Source organism: Lathyrus oleraceus, chromosome 7 (assembly GCF_024323335.1).
Source record: "Lathyrus oleraceus cultivar Zhongwan6 chromosome 7, CAAS_Psat_ZW6_1.0, whole genome shotgun sequence".
In the NCBI taxonomy this organism is placed as follows: domain Eukaryota; kingdom Viridiplantae; phylum Streptophyta; class Magnoliopsida; order Fabales; family Fabaceae; genus Lathyrus; species Lathyrus oleraceus.
The window spans coordinates 440,827,096-440,847,493 of NC_066585.1; the positions used below are offsets into that span (position 1 = coordinate 440,827,096).

Here is a 20,398-nt window from a genome sequence, read left to right on the forward strand (position 1 = left end):
ATGTCAGTCGCTCCCAGTATTACATTACGTCTTATAAGAAAGATATTTAATGCGCCTATTATCGTGACCGACGATGTTCCATCTAGGACTTCCACGTCCACGAATCCAGTGGTCGAGTAATGATGTATGTCACAAATCCTCTTGCCTTACAAAGCATAGACAATGGCTCAGGTGGCAGCTGTTCCAGATTGTCCGCAAGGCCCAAAAGACGAAGACCCAACGATGAAGCAACGAGTTACTAAACACAAAACATGTAGACATTTTCTCTCCACATAGCAGACAATCTCTCACGCGTCCCACGCCGTTCCACACACGTGGATTTACCAACCATTCCCCTATTTAAAGAAGAAAATGTGCCACATCACAGGTACTCAAATCCTTTATCATTCAAACGCCATTTTTCGATCTCATACGAGTTGAGTGATGAAGTGTTAACCTTGCAGGTCAACCACCCTCTCTATTGAATTAAAAGCTTTAAACCACTACAACAAACTCTAAATTCATACTTTTTGATCAAATATAGTTCCAATGTGGAACACATTGAACCTTATAAGTTTTAAACCACTACAACAAACTCTGAATTCATACTTTTTGATCAAATATAGTTATAGTGCGGAATACCTTGTAGAGGGAAAAGTTTTGTTTTATATATTAATTCTTTTATTTTTTTACAACAATTATTTGTTTTAGTTATTTTTATAAGAAATAAGAAACTTATAAAAATAAATTATTTTTTAAATAAAATATTATTTATCCTTAATAAAATAATAAAATGATGTGTCTAAAAGATATTCTTGAATTATCATTTTTAATTTGAAAATCACATTTATTGATCAAAATATAAATTTCATCAATATAATAATTAAAATTTGAAAATTTTAAAAAACTATATTAATCAATCAAAACAACTATTTTTTTTTTTGAAATGGTCAAAACAATAAATTTAGATTCAACTAGTTTGATAAAATATTATTTAACAAACAAACAACCTACCTAAACCCTATCCTTATTAAAAAGATAACAAAATTTTAAAAATAAATTTTAAATAACAAGATTTGAAAAAAAAAAACTTACTCTATCATACAAGATATAATTTATTTTAAAATCCACCTAATATATAATAGGTGCGGAGGGTGAGAGAGTAATTTCGAAAGAGACATCGAACACATATCCAACTCTTATATTTGGTTTTGGATTCTACTCCTACTTTCTCTTCCGGTTTGGTAGGCGGCACCTACAAATCGGACTCTTCCTTTGTTTTTCATCATAACAATAATAATCACATTTATATATTCTCTTTCTACTTTCCCTATTTCTCAATCCAACACTTTCTTCACCTTTACTTTCTCATATACAATAACTAACTTCAAAATCTTCTTTTACCTTCCCAACTTTCTCAATTCAATTACAAAAAAAAACACCTCAATTTCTCTCTCATCTTCCAATCTCAGTTTTCGATTTTGATCTACCGTGATTGATTGATTTCAATTCTGTTGAGAATAATCGAAAATGTTTAACGGTATGATGGATCCTGATTTGATCAGAATCGCTCAGGAACAGATGAGTCGCATGTCTCCGGCTGATATGGCTCGGATCCAACAACAGGTTTCCGGTTTTTAATTATTTTTTTGTTGTGATTTTGCATGTTGATTTGTTGAATTATGTTAATAGGAACTCAATTTCATTGTGAATTCAATATTTTTTGTTATCTTGATTTGGAGATTTGAATTTGAATGTGTGAGATATTATTATACATTGTTTTTTGACGCTGAATCTTAGTGTTTAGGGTTGATTATTCATATATATGTTTATATTGATGTAATGTGGAGAATTAATTGTTGTTGTGGTGGAAATGTAGATGATGTCGAATCCAGATTTGATGAGGATGGCTTCTGAAAGTATGAAGAATATGAATCCCGAAGATTTTAAACTTGCTGCTGAACAGTTGAAGCATACTCGGCCGGAAGAAATGGCTGAGATTGGTCAGAAGATGGCTAATGCGTCGCCGGATGAAGTAGCGGCTATGCGTGCTCATGCTGATGCTCAGATCAAATATCAATTGAGTGCGGCGGAGATGTTGAAGAAGCAGGTGAGTGGTAGTAGCACCGACACGGAAAAAGACGTCCGTGTCGGAGTTGAACACCTGCACCGACACTTGTGATTACGTTTAATTTATTCGTTTATTAAATTATTACCCTTAAATTATTACCGGTATCGCCGTGTTAGTGTGGAGTCGTGTTTGGGGTGTCCCTATTTCATAGGGTAGTAGTATATCAGGTGTCTCGGTAAAACATGAATCCTTAGTTGCAATGCAGACTTTTTATTTATTGATATGTGTGACATGAACTGAACCCAAAAGATAAAAGAAGTTTGGAGTAAGTTCCACCTAGGTATATACAAAACTGCGTTTAACTAGAAAAAAAATACTCTACCTATTGAGTTTTTTGACAACATTGAGTTTTTTGACAACATTGAGTTTGACAGCATCGAGTTTTCATATTGTCATTGAGAATCAATCACATTACTATTTTTTCGTGAAGGAAGCGTAGTATGTGCTTATGTTGGTTCTTATTTTTGAAAACTCACATTTTCAGCTGAAAAACCAATTTATGATGCCTTGAGGGTAATTTCTTTCCATAGCTGCTTACTCTGTAAGGATTCATAAATAGAATTGATTTCAATAATACTTCCATAGAATTGAGGGTCTGATCTGAATATATACTTGGTGTCATTGCATAAACGTATGAAATGCTACTCCTTGTACTACTCTGATAACTGATTACAATTTTCATTCACTGTTAAACCAGTTGATGTCTAGTCTAGTGTTTGTCTTGATGAACTGAAATTATTTTTGCAGGGAAATGAACTTCACAATCAAGGAAAGTTCGATGATGCTTTGCAGAAGTATAAGCTGGTAGGGTGGCTTTTCAAATTGCTTAACTGTCTCCCCCAGACCTTTTGTTGTTGTTTATCTCTATTTTGAGACTAAAGGAAATTATCACTATGTTTATCACCTTGTTTTAATTTTTACATTGTAGGCCAAGGAGAACATCAGAGAGATTCCATCTTTTCAAAGTAGAAAACTTCTTTTGGCATGCTCACTTAACTTGATGGCCTGCTACTTGAAGACAAGGCAGTATGATGAATGCATAAAAGAAGGTTCTGAGGTATTCATAATTCATTTCATTTACCTTTGCAGCGGGATGTTAGTTGTAAATTTTCATAGCCATGTGCAACATGTTAGTAGCGTTACTACTATGGGGAAATTTATCAGCCTAGGAGATATTAAAGAAATTTACATTGTAATTGTAATATGCAATAACATGATTGCTATGAATTTACTTTCTGTTTTGAAAATTGGCTGTTTCATCACAGCAACACTTTAATGCACTTTTAACTATGGTAGGTTTTGGCGTATGACGCAAAGAACCTTAAGGCTCTTTATCGAAGAGGTCAGGCATATAAGGAACGAGGCCTGCTACAGGTGACCTTCAAGTGACTCAATTAACTTTGTGTATTAGAGTTGTCGGTGTATTTTCATTTATATCAATATTTAATGGCTTTCCTGGTTTGTTTAGGATGCCGTCACTGATTTGAGCAATGCACTTGAAGTGTCTCCTGATGATGATATAATTGGAGAGCTTTTACGGTGCGATCTTGCTCCCTTCCACATACTTACTCCTCTCGTAGGAATAAAATTATTCAATCATCTATGTATTACATGCATGATAAAATCTTATTTATGACTGCTGTGAATCTTGTGATTTATAATTATCTAATTACGGGCGATTTTTCATCAAATGCTTCTACCAATCAATGTCAATAATGGATTGGATGCTGAATTAAGTATATCTGTAATGTGATAACAGTTTTTGTTTTTTCCCATAGAATATTGAGTGACGTCTAATAAAGGAGTTGATATGTTAGAAGTAAACTTTTGTTCTTCTTTTATTCCCTCTTTGGACTTCTGTTTAATGTCATCAACTGTATATTTCAGGGACACCAAGGAACAGTTGATAAAGGAAGGTGGTCATTGTGCTCCTGGAAGTATGTGCTCCCATCCCTTTTTCTTTTACCCCCTTCCACTTGGACCCAGCCCTACTAAGCTTTATGGCTCTAAATTTCTTATCGATGTCAGATTTAACTTTTTTTTGGCATCATGGCTGTAGGATTAGTAATTGAAGAAATAACTGAAGAAATCGAGAATGTGCCTTCTGGAAACAACAGAAGCTCTTCTTCGGAACAAATATTTGATCAACCAAAAAAGTCTGGCGACTCTAAGAGTTACAATATAGCTAACAATGGAAATCTAAAATCAAATTCAGACAGTATAGATACACTGAAGAAAGATCCAGAAGCCATCAGGTAGTTGGATTTTGTGTAAATGTATTAAGAATATTATTTTTTTTTTGTTTTTAATTCAATCATTGGTATAAAAAATCGATCAAAAAATAGACCCATAAACTTGTTTTTTATTCTACTACAGATCATTCCAAAATTTTATTTCCAAAGCTGATCCTACCACTCTGGCTTCTTTGAACATGGGACAATCCCAAGACGTGTCTCCTGATATGATTAAAGCGTCTTCGGATATGATCGGCAAGATGTCACCTGAGGAACTTCAAAAAATGCTCGACATGGCGTCTTCATTTCAAGGGAACAACCCATTTCTCAGAGGAGGTTCCTCTGATTCTCCTTTAAACTCTGGATCAATTCCTCCCAATGTGACACCTGATATGTTTAAAACAGCAAGTGATATGATAAGTAAAATGCCACCAGATGACCTTAAGAAGATGTTTGAAATGGCATCCTTAATGAAAGGGAAACAATCTATTCCATCAGCAGCAGCTGTAGACAAGAAAGAAAGAAATTTTTCACAGTCAAACTTCCCATCCTCAAGCACAACTCGTGCTTTTGGAGAATCAAGTTCTTCTGACAATGCGTTTTCAAATATTATAAATGCTTCAGAGCCAAACTTCCCATCTTCAAGTACTGATTTACAAGAACAGATGAGAAACCAGATGAAAGATCCAGCTATGCGGCAGGTATGTTCATAAAGGAGATGAAATGATCAGTATCCTTCTTCCACACACCTGGCTAGAATAAATGCAACCAAATTTCATCTTTCACCTCTCATATGTTACTATCAGTACTCCCTCTGGTTTTGTATACAAGTAATAAAATATTTAAAATTAGTGGTCTTAAATATAAGCAAAATTCAACTATCATCACTCTGTTTAAGGTCTGTTCCAAAATTCCATTGAAATGAATTTAGGTTCACCTTTCTACTTGTTTATATTCCAAAAATGTTTCTTCTGATTAAGCATACCCTTTAATTATGTACTTGTGTGGTTTTTAATCCCTGGTTAATCTTGTGCACTTGTGTTTTCTTATTGGAAACTACTATACAGATTTTATATCATGGTTGCTTCCTTCTTTTAATTTTTTATTTATGCTGTTTTGCAGATGTTCACATCAATGGTTAAAAATATGAGCCCAGAAATGATGGCAAACATGGGAAAACAATTTGGTTTCGATCTTTCACCAGAAGATGCCGAAAAAGCTCAGCAAGCCATGTCATCCATATCACCAGAGAAATTGGAGAAAATGGTACCTTCTTTTCCAAACTCAAATATATTTTCTAAATTGGTACTCATCAATAAAAGTTTGTGCTTAAGATTTAGATGGTAAGATGAAGGTGCAGCCATACTAGGAAATGTAACAAATTTGAGAGTATATGAGCTTGTAAAACATTTGAATACAAGTAGCGTGATAATTCAGTGGTTAATTTTATAATCAATCGCTGCTCTGTTACTGGGTGATATTATGATAGAAACCAAATAATAATATAACAATTTCTACTTCAAAATATAACTGTTAATTAATGAAAAGTCGAACAATACTCCCCCTTCCCCCTGTCTTCACGGTGAAAGAAATTCTTAGAGAAAATGTATCCTCCCGGATCCCATAACCTGAAGCTAGAAGATTGAGTTGTACATGAGATAGAAAAAATTCCTTCCGGATCAAATTTGATCGCTGCTGTTGGGGCGACGGCACCGGTAATGAAACTTTCTCGTTCCTAGACTTTATCTTAGGAATAGGAGCAAACACCATGTAAGACCCGATTACTGGTGATTTCGACACTGGTGACTGTTGGTCTAACCATTCTGGTGGTGGTTTCTCATTTGGTTCTTGATTCTCTACTGAATCAGTTTCTGGCCCAAATTTCTTGAGAATTGCCTTTGTAAAACTTCCCCAAGTGGCAATTGGGTTGACTGAAATTCACAGTCGGTACCATGTGACAGCTCCACCATTCATCCAGTACAAAACTTTTGGTATTTGATCTTCTTTACATACACCTCATGCATCAAAATATTTCTCAACCCTAGTCATCCTCCCGTAAACATCAGTTCCTTCAAAGATTGGTACTGCAAGCTGTAACTCTTTGAATTCTCTTATCCAATCTCTAAGTTCTTTCATCAAAAATACTTAACATTCCTTTCATGTTTGATACTTGATGACAACTCCATTTTTTTTCTGTTTCTGTCCCGGAACAGTAGTGCTCTGATACTGGTTGATAGAAACCAACTGATATAGAATAAAAAAATAGGGAAAATCCCTTGAATTACAGCAGAGTACCGCAGAACTTCGAGGGTCTGCAACTCTCTAATGCCAAAATGACCCTTTTCCTATCAAATTCCACGATACAAGACTTTTCCCCATCTTCCCTATTTATTCTAAACATAAAACACACAACATTAATAAAACATAACTGCTCCTAATACTATAATAATTACTTAAAAATATAACTGTTAATTAATGAAAAGTCTAACATATTACTTACGGGTATGATCCTGTGCAGAGTAAAAAACACATCTTTATGTCGGGTTTAAACTGGCAATCTCAGTGTTATCAATTGTGGATAGCGGATAATGGCAGGCAGCGAAAAATCTGCCTTGTAAAAATGGTGTTGCGGCTTATGGCATGGCGTACATAGCCGGTGTTGCAGTGCTATGCTATAACGCCACAGCAACAACTTGACAACACTTAGCCTGGTAGCACCATGGGGTGCCTCCCATAGTATTAGGATACATAATAAAAAAGAATTAGAGTAGTTAAGATTAATTATAGAGAAATATCTTGTACATGGGTAGAGAGGAACTAATTAACATATGTAAACATTTAGTGAATAAGCCGTGAATCTGCTGTTCAAGGGGGGATTGTTAGAGAAGGGATCTCTCTCTTCTCTTCTTTCTCATTCCTTCAATTCAATTTTTTTGGTTCATAACACACAGTAACCACTTTTTTGAATAAAATAACATGTGTTCTATTCCTTGAAATAGTATAGTTTGTAACTTTTTTGGTCATAGACTAGTACTAAGACACAAACCTTTTCAATGTCTTTGCAGATGCTTTGGGCGGACAGGCTTCAAAGAGGAGCTGAATGTGCAAAAAAGACAAAGAACTGGTTTCTAGGGAAATCAGGCCTTGTCTTTGCAATATGCATGCTCATTTTGGCTTTCATTCTTCACCGGTTAGGTTTCATTGGTAGCTAGAATAAGGGTCGCACATTATGAGATTCCTTAAGAATTCAAACTCAGGCGCGGCTTTTTGAGGTGAAATGATTGAATATGCTGTGTCTGCCAAAGTAACACAGGAGAGAAGAGGTTGAAACATAGTTACTCACCATTGGTTATTTATTTAGAAATCAATGCCATAATGTTATCTCATCGGATATGTTCAGATTGAGAATGTGATTGCATTTTTTTTGGTTCTCTGTAATATATTAGTTTTTGAATTATTTATCATTTAGAACTGAGAAGAATCCTACAATTCAGTAACTTTAGTCATTACCATACCCTAACTTTAATGCTTGTAGTTGTATTCTGCACAAATATCTATTAATTTAAGTAACAATCTAAATTGATGTCAAGTGTATGTGGCTTCATCCTTTTGAAACCAATTTACATAAAATGGTCTTCATGTATGTCACTTAATAAAAAAGTTGTGTTGGAAAGAATGAATATTGCAAGCACTACTTTATGTAAATTAGAGAAAATTTTCATTTCTTTGAGTGAATGTTTTTGTAAAACATGAGAAAAGAATGCTTATGACTAATATTTATTTATTTATATTGAGGTTATTATGAAGAGATGAAAATAATTTGTATATTTATACTAGTCTTCCAAAATCTTATCCATCACATTTTGAATTATAAAGAAAACTATCCCCCACTCAACTTAGGGGAGTATCCTTTCTTTCTTTTTCCGTGTTATAAGCCCTACCCTCCTAAATTTCGAAACTAAATCGACTCTATTTAAAAGTTTAGAAATAGAGGAGAGGGCATAATTTTGGAAAATAAGGAAGAACGAAGACGAAGGAAGAATTATGAGATGTTGAAATAAGATTTTGGAAATTTTAAATAAATTCTTCAAATTCTTTATGTTTTAAAAATACTTTTAAAACTTAAATAAATTACTCCTAAACATCTATAAAAATACTCTCAAATAAAGTATAAAATTTTTCTCGCATTCCCTCGTTTTCCCAACGAAAAACTCTACTCTTCCTTCTCGCATTCCCTCGTTTTCCCAACGAAAAACTCTACTCTTCCTTCTCGCATTCCCTCATTTTTCCAACGAAAAACTCTACTCTTCCTTCATCTACAAGCTTTTAAATAGAGCCTAAAGATTATGCATTTTTCTTCACCATACCATTTTTTTGAATTTCAATTTAAATATTTATTTATACCTATATACTCTGAATAATGGAAGTACAAAATTTTGATGTAACTTTATTGTTTAAAATTTTGTTGAAAATATACTTCTATTTATGTTAAGTATGAATGTTCTATGTCCTACAGTAATTAGCAAGTACACATGCATGGATGTTTTTCCAGTGTTGTGAATTCAATGGAGATTAAACCCACTAAGAATTTGATAAGTTAGAAAAAGAACAATGAAAATTTAAATCTAAATAATCCAAACAAAATTAATCTATCAACGGAACAAAATCACTAGGAATAAGATAAAAAATAAAACATATAGAAATTCAAAACGTTATGCTCCGGTGGAACTCCCGATCGACTACTATTAATGAGAGATTAAACCTAAATGATAAAAAATTAAGAACATTTCTTAATGCATTTTTAAAATTTCTTAATCATCAAATATAATTATTTAAATGCCTTTAGTTTTCGAAGATGCATCTTCGGACACTTCAAATTCTGAATGAACGTTGTAATATTTCGGAGATACATTTCCGTAACAATTTAAATATTCAATACAACCCTTTCAGAAGCCATTTACATTTTACTTGTATCGTAGATGCATCTCCATGAATATTCTGAAGATATATCACTGATACGTCTTAGAAGATGTATTTCATGTTATATATTGTTTATTTGTGTTCTAATGAAGATTTAAAATATACCGTACAATCGAAAATAAAAAAATAGACTAACATAATTCTAGATGGACCAAAAATGCCATACAAAAATAAAATACCAATAAATGTCGAAAATGTCGTAAAATCGAGATCAATAAAGTAACAAGACCGTCAAAATAAAACACAGACCATAATACTACTACTAGATAATAAGAGACTACTATGTGTGTCTGACAACCTCTCATCTATCTCTTATGCCATCTCTACCTCCTCGGCCATCAATCTCACCCGTCCCTCGGCGCTGTCTCCAGTACATTAATGCCCCTCGTGCCGCCATCATGATGGCATTTAGGATCTGCCTCAAATCAGACCCACCAGGGAAGATACCTTTGCCAATGCTTGCCTGCACAATCTCCACTATGCGACGACACCTAGGCAAGACATCCTCAGCATGATCTGATTGTACCTGCTCATCCTCTAGTATCTCCTAATGAGCTGGTCTCGGTGGGTCTCCTGGAGCAGCCTCCATCATGTACGGATGTACACCACGAAAAACCATTTGATGTACCCTTCGACGTAACTCTATTTGCTCTCAGCTATCGATGACTCTCATAATCATCAAACAAGTCATCTATTTGTATACATGTCAAGGCAGGAGGAGCAGAGACAACAGGGTGTCTAAGAATGATCTGAGTGTATCCAAACTGCCGCATGACGCGCTAGGGCAGATGAGGAGCAACGAGACACAATTCACATGCCAACCATCAAGAGTATAAAACTATATCATCAAATGGCAGCGTCTCACAGTTATCAACATAACTGTTGAAATGCACATCCTCAACAACCAAACGGTCAAGATAGTCTCTATAAGGCTCGATTGCCTGGTTCCCTCTGAGCGGGAAAAGAGAAGTAGCATACGACATATCCTCAATGTAATTAGGTACACTCTCCTAACCAGAGATGCGTTGGAAGTGCTGAAGGATCCAACCCTTAAATAAAAAGTTTGTAACACACGAATTATCAGTAATGGATTTGCAAAGATGAAATGAAAATGATAAAGAAACATTCAAAGACCAATAATTATTATCGTCACTAGTGTCATGCTGCCTATGACCTGCTTCGTCTTCCAATACAACTCTCTCTCTCTCTCTCTCTCTCTCTCTCTCTCTCTCTCTCTCTCTCTCTCTCTCTCTCTGCTTCGGATACAGGTAGACCAAGCAAGTCGCTCCCCAATTCTACTCATGGATCCGCTTGAAATCCACGAAGTACCGTAGGTAGACGACGTCAGTATAAATGAGACTTTTGTCCATAAAAATTGAAGTGCCAACCAAATAAAGCAGGTATGCCCTCAATGCATGAGATCTATGGAGCGTCACTTTCTCTTCATCACCATCAGCTTGTTGTGCTCTCTGTAGCTCAACCGTGTATATCTTTTTCGGGTACTCAAACCTAGCATGAGCACCCCTGGTCCTATCCAACTCGTTCTTCGCCTCCCCCAGGTCATCTCCCAGATGGTCTACCATCATCTCGAGTGCCTCCTCTTTGGTTATCCTTCCATGATCTAGGAATCTCCCCCTGATCGGAAGATGTAGCAACCACGAGACATCATCGAGCGTGATAGACATCTCCCCACGCGGGAGATGAAACGACGAGGTCTCTGAGTGCCATCTCTCCACGAATGCATTAAGCATCCCGTGGTTGACCGTAGTTTATGAAGGAGAATTGCGATCCAAAACGCAGCGGAAATTAAAACTTTCTCCTTTAGAGATCCTTACGAATGATCATGATCAGTGATAGAATATTTACCTCTTGTGACGATTGAAACCTTTGGTGCAGATCTCTTGTGACAATAAAAAACTTTGATGCAGATCCACGGAGCGATCACGAACGTTGAACGATGACAACGTCTCTACTCAGTCCACACGAACGGATTCCTTCAATCTCAGTGCTAGCTGGTACGAATGGAGGCTTTGAGTGAGAGAGAGAGAGAGAAAACAAAAATAATGCAACCGCAATGAATGCTTCTGCACAAGGGTTCTATTTATAGAACCACTTGTGTGGGCTTCAAGCTAAAAGGCCCACTTAAGTGTATTTTGGTCCATATCTTATAATATGCCCAAAATCACTTAAGTCCATGGTACCTTACCATATTTCGTATTCTACTTAAGTACACTGTACCTTACGATGTTCTACAACTCACTTAAGTGCATCGTACCTTACGGTGTTCCTTAGTTACTCTATCTCTCATCAATCCGTCCTTTGTGTGTGACCCTGTAGGTTTTCGCGGCATTGGCAATTATATTAAATCATGTATTTAACATAATAAACAGTGAGCGGTATCTAGCAACACATCACTGCTACCTAAGACACGAAAATGTCATGTGATCTGAAAAATCCTTATGTGATAATACTTATGTGTATAATTACCTTTTTGCCCTTATGTCTATATTGAACACAAGGCATAGACCGTGTCATCCTTGTCCAGTTCAATATTGGGCCCATAGACATTTATCCTGTTACGCAGGACAGGAAAATTCCATCTAGGTCACTCATGTCCCTCAGCATGCTTCGTGGAGTACCCATCAACTGTCTTTATGGTTATCCAGTTACGGACAATGTTTGATCAGCAATAAAGCACTCGACTCTACATCTAGGGTCCATAGTGGTTTCAGGTCGAAGAGTGGTATACACCATTATCACCATGAGAATAACTTATGACACTTTGCATAACTTTCTATATAGTATTCTCATAGCGGGTCAATCCAGTATAAATATTACTCTTAATATTCATACCTATGTTTAAGACTTGATAACTCCTTATCCATGATCCATGAGATGTGATCATCAGTCTATATACATAATAGTCTTAATGCTTTAATGTTATCCCACTTCACAATAAAACTCGACTACGGATACTTTAAGAATAGTGTTCTTATGTTTAATGTGATCTCATGATTAAGTCATACTTGATACATTAAACAGACTAACTATTCTAGGGACTTTATTAAACAAACATAATAAAGAAAAAGCCTTTTATTATTAATAAATAACTCGATACAAGTACCAAAGTATTTGCCTCTAGGGCTTACACCAACAATTTAACCGCTCATGCACAAGTCCTTCAGGCCAGATAAGGACAAAACCGACTGAAACCAATCTTCATCCGGATGAGGCAACACAACAATCTTCCTCCCATGGTTAAAAAACTTTTGCGGACCACACTCCTAAAATTTGTCAGAAATAATCGATGTAAAAAATAATCAATGTCAGAAATTAAAATTAACGTAAAAATAAATAAAGAATCCAACTAATGCTACCTCTCTGTCCCATATATGTCTGGAAGTATGGTCTGAATACAGAGGCAATAAGGACAAATCAACGGGACCATATTGTCATACCCCCATATTGTCTAGGTATTTTAAAACTTTCATAAATTCAATTTTTATTTTCAGTTTGCATCACCTGCATAGCATATCATGCATTTCATCATGAATAACCCCTAAAATGCTAGCCAAAATAAATTCTCGAATATACAGACAAATTGGTTAAATCATTTCTCAAGTACATGCAAAATCAGCGGATAAAAAATTTCGAAATCAAGATTGCAGACGTCAATTTTATTGATCTACAGTTCGCGTAGTTTAATCTGGTGTGTTCGTTTTATTTTTTCGATGACTTTCTCAGTCGCATTTTGATTGGTTTGAGCCTTTTAACCGGTCAAAATTTATTTCAAAATTAAATCAAACGCTGTATTTTTCCGAGAGGTTTATTTCGCGCTGATTATTTTAGTATATTTGATTTAATTTTTCGAGCATATTTGCGTCCTACTTTTATTCATTTTTAGTCGTTTTATTTTTATTCTTTTGTGAAATTAATCGGGATAATTAAATAGAATTTTCCACGCCTTCGTTTTATGTTTATCATACTTATTTAGAAAGTTATGAATTTTATTTGATTAATTTAATTTAAATTCTTTGATTCACGGCACAACAAACTCCCTCCATCCAACACTATCATAACCTCCGTTCAATATCACCATAACCTCCGTCCGACACCACCTTCACACATCAAAAACTCATCCCATTCTTTTACTCATAACGCAACATACCACACCCAATTTCGATCGAGCTTCCGAAATCCCCAACCACCGTGAAAATCTCAATCTAAGGTGGCGGATTCGTTGCTTCCAACAATCACCAACCAGTCACACCATTAATATCACCAATGAAACAACAAGCTAACCCAGAAGAAACAGAAACAAACAAAAGAGGGAAGAAGCCGACTTGAAACATGAAATCATTGATAAGATTGCGGCGACAACTTCTGACTACAAGAGAATCTTCTTCATCCACCTCGACGTCATCAGCTCTGACGACATCATCTTTGCCGCCGCATCCTCCAGATCCCTTCGTCGTGGATTCCGCCCAGCTCCGATCAACACTCGCACAGAAGTTCTTCGGCGCGATAAGTTTAGGTTCATGTTTTGATTCTTGATTTAGGAATTTAGTTAAGGGAGGATTTTGATTCTTGTTGATGAAGAATATAATACTCTATTATCTTTTGAATTCTACTTTTGATCCATTGTTAAAAATGTTTGCTGAAAACATTTGTAGATGAATGAACACGATAAGTGGAAGAGATGGGTAGTGAATGAGATTTATTTTTCTTCTTTAATGTTTATTTTCTTTTATTGATTTCTAGTAACTTGCCAAATGACCAATTTCTATTGGTTGGAACGATTTGTTTTGGAAGAAGTCAAACAAACCTATATCATATTCAGTTATATTTTTGGTCAAGTGACCCTTGGTATTATTATCATTATTTTTAGTAATATATATGTGTTAAGAATAAATGTGGATTTGGGCTATTGAGAAGTTGGACATGTTCTACTTTTTATTCCTTCGGCATTCTTGTTTCACCAATTGTATCTTTCTTATGCTCTAAAGAAGTTTGTAAATATTGTAATAAAATTATGTTGTTGCCGTTTAATTTTTCATTGCATTTTTTTTAAGTCGGATTTTTATCCGCGAATTCGACCTTTTATGCCGTTATGCCGCTGAAATTTTGATATATTGATATGATATATTCACCACGTTATGATCATGGCGTATGACATTCGAATCGTGTTGTTATTACGTGCAAATCGGCTTCGAGCCTATTTCGATTTGATTTCAATTGTATTTTTATGTTCATATTGTTTAAAAAGTCAATAAAGTCACTTTTTAGTTAAAAGAATTAATTAATTAATTAATTTTTGTTAATTCATTAGTTTCGATTAATTAAATCTAATTAACCCAATTATATTGATGAAATTATTTTTTTATCAATTAATCTCGATAATTACTTTTAATTATTTTAATTAGTTAATTCAATTAAATCTTAGTTAATTAATCAGATTGCTTAATCATCCATTAAGTAACAAGACAACTTAAGACATCTTTTCAATAAGCAACAACCTCGGTTCAACGCTGAGTGATTCATTTTAAATCTCGATTAAAACGATTCAATACAATTCAATTCTTTCCCCGGTTCAAACAAAATGCTAACCATTTTCTTAATCAATTACGAAAGAATAGGGTTCTTGGAGTCTCAGATTCCTTGAATCTTCGAATAAAGGCTCTTGAGACACCCGTCTTGAATTAACCTTTCATTCACTCTTTCGCTTCTAAAATAACATAAAAAATTGGACAAAAAGATGAGCCATTAGAGTGTAGCATTGTAATGGAACTTTTTTGAATTATCTCTTGAAAGTTCATTGTCCATCCAACAATTTCATAAATACATTGAATGAAAAAGGTGTTGTTGGAATCTAGTATTTCGGTAATACCCCGATTAATTGGTTCCAAGGCTCACATCTTGTTCTTACCAAATATTTGTCATTCTCCTACAATATTCAACACAAATTTAACATAACTTTCCTGCCCCCGTGCGATTGAAACCATTTCCACAAAGAACATTGCTTAATCCTTTCTAATGCATATACAAACTAGCGCTTAAGTCTCCTCCGCGAGCATGCAAGCCAATATTTAACCGTTAGAATGAAATATAAGCACTCGTTCATTAAAACATATTCAACCTATCAAACCTCTTTTCTAGCCCCCGTGCGATTGAAAACCTTTTTAGAAAGAACACTGTTTAATCCTTTCTAACGCACACAACAAACTAGCGCTTAAGCCTCTGCCGAGAGTAGACAAGTTAATGTTTATCCTTTAGAACACAATCTAAATTGTGGTTCATTAAAAAATGCAAACAAACCATAATTCCCCAAACTACGAATGCTCTGACTTCCTTATTACACTATAAGGATACGTAGGCACGAGATTGCGAGATCTTGGCGAGCACACTAATAAAAAACTCTCCCTTTCCCCCTTTTGAGGTTTCCTTTCCTTTCTCTTCTTAATATTATATTCACTTGAAGAAAACAAATAACATTAACTAACATTCAAATCGCAAATTAGACTAAAAGGTTCCCGTTGAGTACAACGACCGTGAGGTGTGCTAATACCTTCCCCTTGCGTAATCGACTCCCGAACCCGAATAGATTTCCTTTCCTTTCTCTTCTTAATATTATATTCACTCGAAGAAAACAAATAACATTAATTAACATTCAAATCGCAAATTAGACTAAAAGGTTCCCGTTGAGTACAACGACCGTGAGGTGTGCTAATACCTTCCCCTTGCGTAATGGACTCCCGAACCCGAATATAGTTGCGACGACCATTATTCTATTTTCAAAGGTTTTATCTATATTTTTCTATTCCTTCCTTGGAATAAATAAAGTTCGGTGGCGACTTTGTTCGAACTATTTTTCTGCGACCATCGCGAGGGATCGTATTTTTCGAGATGCGATAGCTGACGACTTTGCTGGGGATTATTTGCTCCAAGCAAGAGAGAGTCAAGCCTAACTTAGTTAATCTTGTGATAAATGTTGGCTTTGCTTATTTGTTTTCTTCATGTTGTATATACTTGTTTGCTTATTTGTTTGCTTTCTGCTTTTTCTTTTATTATATGTTTATCATCTTGCTTGTATCTATGGATTCAAGGATGATATCATGAGTAAAGATCTACACCCAAGCTTTGGGAAAAGAAGAGGGAACACATAAGTTTGGAATTGGAAGTTGTGTAGTGTTAGTCTCCGAGGACCTCTCCTTGTGGGCATAGCATGAAGTCTTCCCATAAAGTAGACTTTTTCGAAGATCTCGTTGTAAGGCAGCTAGCCTGTCGCATGACTTGATTCATGAAAGGTCCATGACTCTGGGAACCACTTTTAGAACCAATTTCCGTCTTGGTGGTTGTGTAATGTTAGCTCCAAGAACCACTCCTTGTGTGCCTAACATGAGAACCCCACCCATAATAGACCTGTCGTCACTCTCGTCATAAAATAACTAGCCTGTTGCAGGACGTTAATACAATTAGCATCCATGACTCTGGGCACCTTATCCAAAACCTCATAGCCAATCATGTGAGTGGTTTATGGGTAGAAAGCGTAAAACTATCAGTTATAGGGAGCATACTTAGTAGGTTGTTTTGTTATACTCATATTATCTTAGATCCTAACTATACCTACATTACATTTTCTTTACATATCCAAATAAAAAAATCATGCATCTGCATTCATCATCATGCATGTATGTCACTTACCAAAAAACTCATCCTACCCTTTGTCCATAACCCACAGTTGAGTTCCTGACACTCGTATCAGACTTGAAGCAACTCTTGAAAGATCATGGATCCGTTGAAGCAAAGCCATATTGCATTGAGAGGATATGTGGACTCGATGAAAAACCAGATAGACCAACTTGTGGAAGCTATGATAGCCTTAGCAAAGAGAGAGGACAACATTCAGCGAACCACAGCTAATGAGAATGTCATTCCACCTCCAGTAAATGATCCTACCCATCCTCAGCTTGTGCGAACCCCAATTGATAACTCTATTGTACAAAATTGTCATATTGTCCGAAATGGGTGTTCCTCGTATCATGATGTTGTTGAGTATCATAACTTTGCATTCTCTGTGCCAGATTCCCATGGGATAAGCCTAAGGGTCAATACTGAACATCCATAAGATGATGAGATTGCTGAAAGATGTCGCATGGTAGAGAAAAGACTTAAAGCCATAGAAGGGCAATATACTTTTGATCTGGATGCCTTAAACATGTGTTTAGTACCTGACATGGTTATACCTGCAAATGCCAATGTACCCGAATTTGAGAAGTACAAAGTGGATAGCTGTCCAAAGCATCGCTTGGTGATGTTTTGCCAAAAAATGACCTTTCATGCTCACAATGATAAGTTAGTGATTCACTGTTTTTAGGACAGTCTGACTGGGGCATCGTTGAGTTGGTACATGAAGATAGAAAGGAATCACATTCAGTCATGGTTGAATCTAGCTAACACCTTTTTTAAGTAGTACAAATATAATTTGGGCATGGCTCCCGATCGCATGCAGTTGAGAGCCTTACCTTAGGAAAGCAACGAATCCTTCAAAGGGTATACCCAAAGATGGAGAGAGTTAGCTGCTTGCGTTGAACCACAATTCTTAGAGAAATAATTGATGGACTTATTCAGAGATACCTTGCAAAGTCCTTACTTTGAAAGGATGATTAGTAGTGCAACATCAGACTTCCCTCACTTGGTGTCAATTGGAGAACGCATCGAGTATGGCCTCAAAAGTGGAAGAACCCAATGCGCCTCGAGTAGCCAGAACATTGAGAATGAATCTATTGTCAGTCCCCAAGAAGAAGAAGAGGATGAAGTTAATGCAGTTTGGGAAGCTCCACAAGCTCCATATCAGACACCATTCTCTCCACAGGATCACTATCATCCTACAATTCGAGGACCTCCTCAGTATCAACGACAAATTCCATGTCAGCAGCCATACCAACGGTAGAATGCTCCACATCGATAGCATCATCACTCTCAACAAAGGCCAAGAAAGCCAGAGAGATACATCGACCCACTTTCAATGCCATACAGTCAAGTACTTCCATATTTTATCAAGAGAGGACTGATAGTGCCAAAAGAGCTAAATCCAGTAATCCCTCCATATCCACCAGGTTTTGACGCCAATGCTCGATGTGACTTCCATACTGGGGAACACGTGCATTCAACTGAAGACTGCAAAGTGATTAAGAGTAAGGTACAAACCCTGCTTGATTCCAAGATGTTCTCATTTGCGCCTCGAGATCTTCAAACTAACAATACTCCTTCACCTAGCTATGCGAGTCCATCAGTCCAAGTTGTGGAAGAAATTTTCGAGAATAGGTTTTAAGATGATTATCATATTGCTCTTGATGAGTGGAACTACCCCTACTCTGAAGAAGGCTAGCCCAATAGTGAACCAGGCACAAGAGAGCTTCCTCTGCACTGGCAACCATTTGGCTATTTCTAGCATTTCATTTGTATTTTTTTTTGCATGTTAAGTACTTATTTGCTTTTAAGTATTGTTGTTTTCATTTAATGGTAATATTAATGAAATGACCATGCATGTTTTGAACGAATCCTTTTGTATTCACTCATATTTTCTATTTATATAAAAAAACAAAAATATTACTCCCATTCACTTATCAAATTGTTGTTTTAGCAAAGATTTAAGGGAGGATGATGAAAACAAAATACCCAAAATTGTTGTAGCATGCTTTCAGATATAATCCTGCTGATGATGTACATGCATTGTTTCAAATCCTCAAACACTGGAGAGATAAGGAGTTAATCCCTAGCTAACCACTTCGAGCCTAGAAGTAGGAGTTTCTTTCGAATTTAAAAAAACCTTGCATTTAACCCGGGGTAGGGTAGTGTTCAGTTGATCTGACTATGCATTCAAATTATAAAATGAAACATCCTATATGGAGATTAACCACACGATATTCTTTGCACACGTCCTAAAGTGTCGAAGGAACCTTGCAAAATCCAAAAGTTATGTCGGTTGTTCTTCAATGACCAATGACTTGGCAGTCACAATTTTTCAAATAAATATCAAAGAAAGAGTCTGCTAAGTCGAACACCCAAAGTGGCGACTTAGGCAAAAATTAGGGCAATCCCGGTGGACTAAAGCTTCAAAAAGCGGTACAGGAAAAAGTTAGGGATCAAAACAAAAATCAAAAGAGGTCATGAAAATCCTCAGCAAAAGCAAAACAAGATTTAATGACCACCATATCAAGAGTCAAAGGGTTACAAACATCCACGAAGAGCAAAATAAGGTTACTGCCATTTCAAGAGAACTTGAATCATCAACTTTATCCTTACACCTTCAAACTCTCTTAAAAGTTGAATGCTTGTGTTGAATTAACTGAATGTAGGACTGGAGAATCATCACGAAGAAGGGGATGGTTAAAATAAATTTGAGCCTTATATCCTTTGTTTCAATAACCATGAACCAAGCCATGTTACAACCCTTAAAAGACCTAATTGAGGCAGGGTTTATTCTAAAAGCATACTACATAAAGGTTGCATAAACTAACTCCTAGATATTTTCTAATCCCCTATATTGGCATCGTATTCGTGTTTGTGTCTTTCACACTAGTAAAACGAGTAATACGTTTGGACTAATGGTCCACTTGTCACACACTACCACATCATTTTAATAAATGATTTTTCAAAGCTTACATGAACATCACATTAAAATTACCATTTCTGAATGAACAATTTTAACTACAAGTCAATACTTTATATCAGGGAAAGTCGAATAAGGAAAAACTAGAGAGGAACTTGAACGTTGGTTGGCGCTGACCCGAATCAAGACCATCTCAAAACCCTATGGATCAGGGGCATGGTATCCAATGGCTATATGAACCTAAGAGTTGGTTAGGATGAAACAAATCTCCAAGCATCATTTGATCAAGGAGGCAAATCATTTCAAAATATTCAGTCCATCTGGGGAAAGCCTTTCAAAAGCTCAATCAGAGGCGATCTATTGAAAGATTCATACACTAGGGCAAATTTGGTTCAGGCCATGGTATAATCGTTCCCAGGGTTTCCTTTCAAAGGCGAATTCCTTCAAAGACCCTACAGGCTG

The 20,398-nt window shown here is 35.9% G+C and overlaps 1 protein-coding gene across 1 annotated transcript; it reads left to right on the forward strand.

Moving 5' to 3' along the window:
• Positions 1–1,174: 1,174 nt before the first annotated feature.
• LOC127101616 (outer envelope protein 61) lies at positions 1,175–7,933 on the forward strand. The gene is made up of 11 exons (XM_051039077.1): positions 1,175–1,605; positions 1,859–2,089; positions 2,858–2,914; positions 3,039–3,167; positions 3,407–3,484; positions 3,579–3,649; positions 3,998–4,047; positions 4,170–4,365; positions 4,487–5,045; positions 5,467–5,610; positions 7,410–7,933. Exons 1-11 carry the CDS (start codon positions 1,510–1,512, stop codon positions 7,554–7,556), a joined length of 1,758 nt encoding a protein of 585 aa, XP_050895034.1. The 5' UTR covers positions 1,175–1,509; the 3' UTR covers positions 7,557–7,933.
• The last annotated feature ends 12,465 nt before the right edge of the window (positions 7,934–20,398 follow it).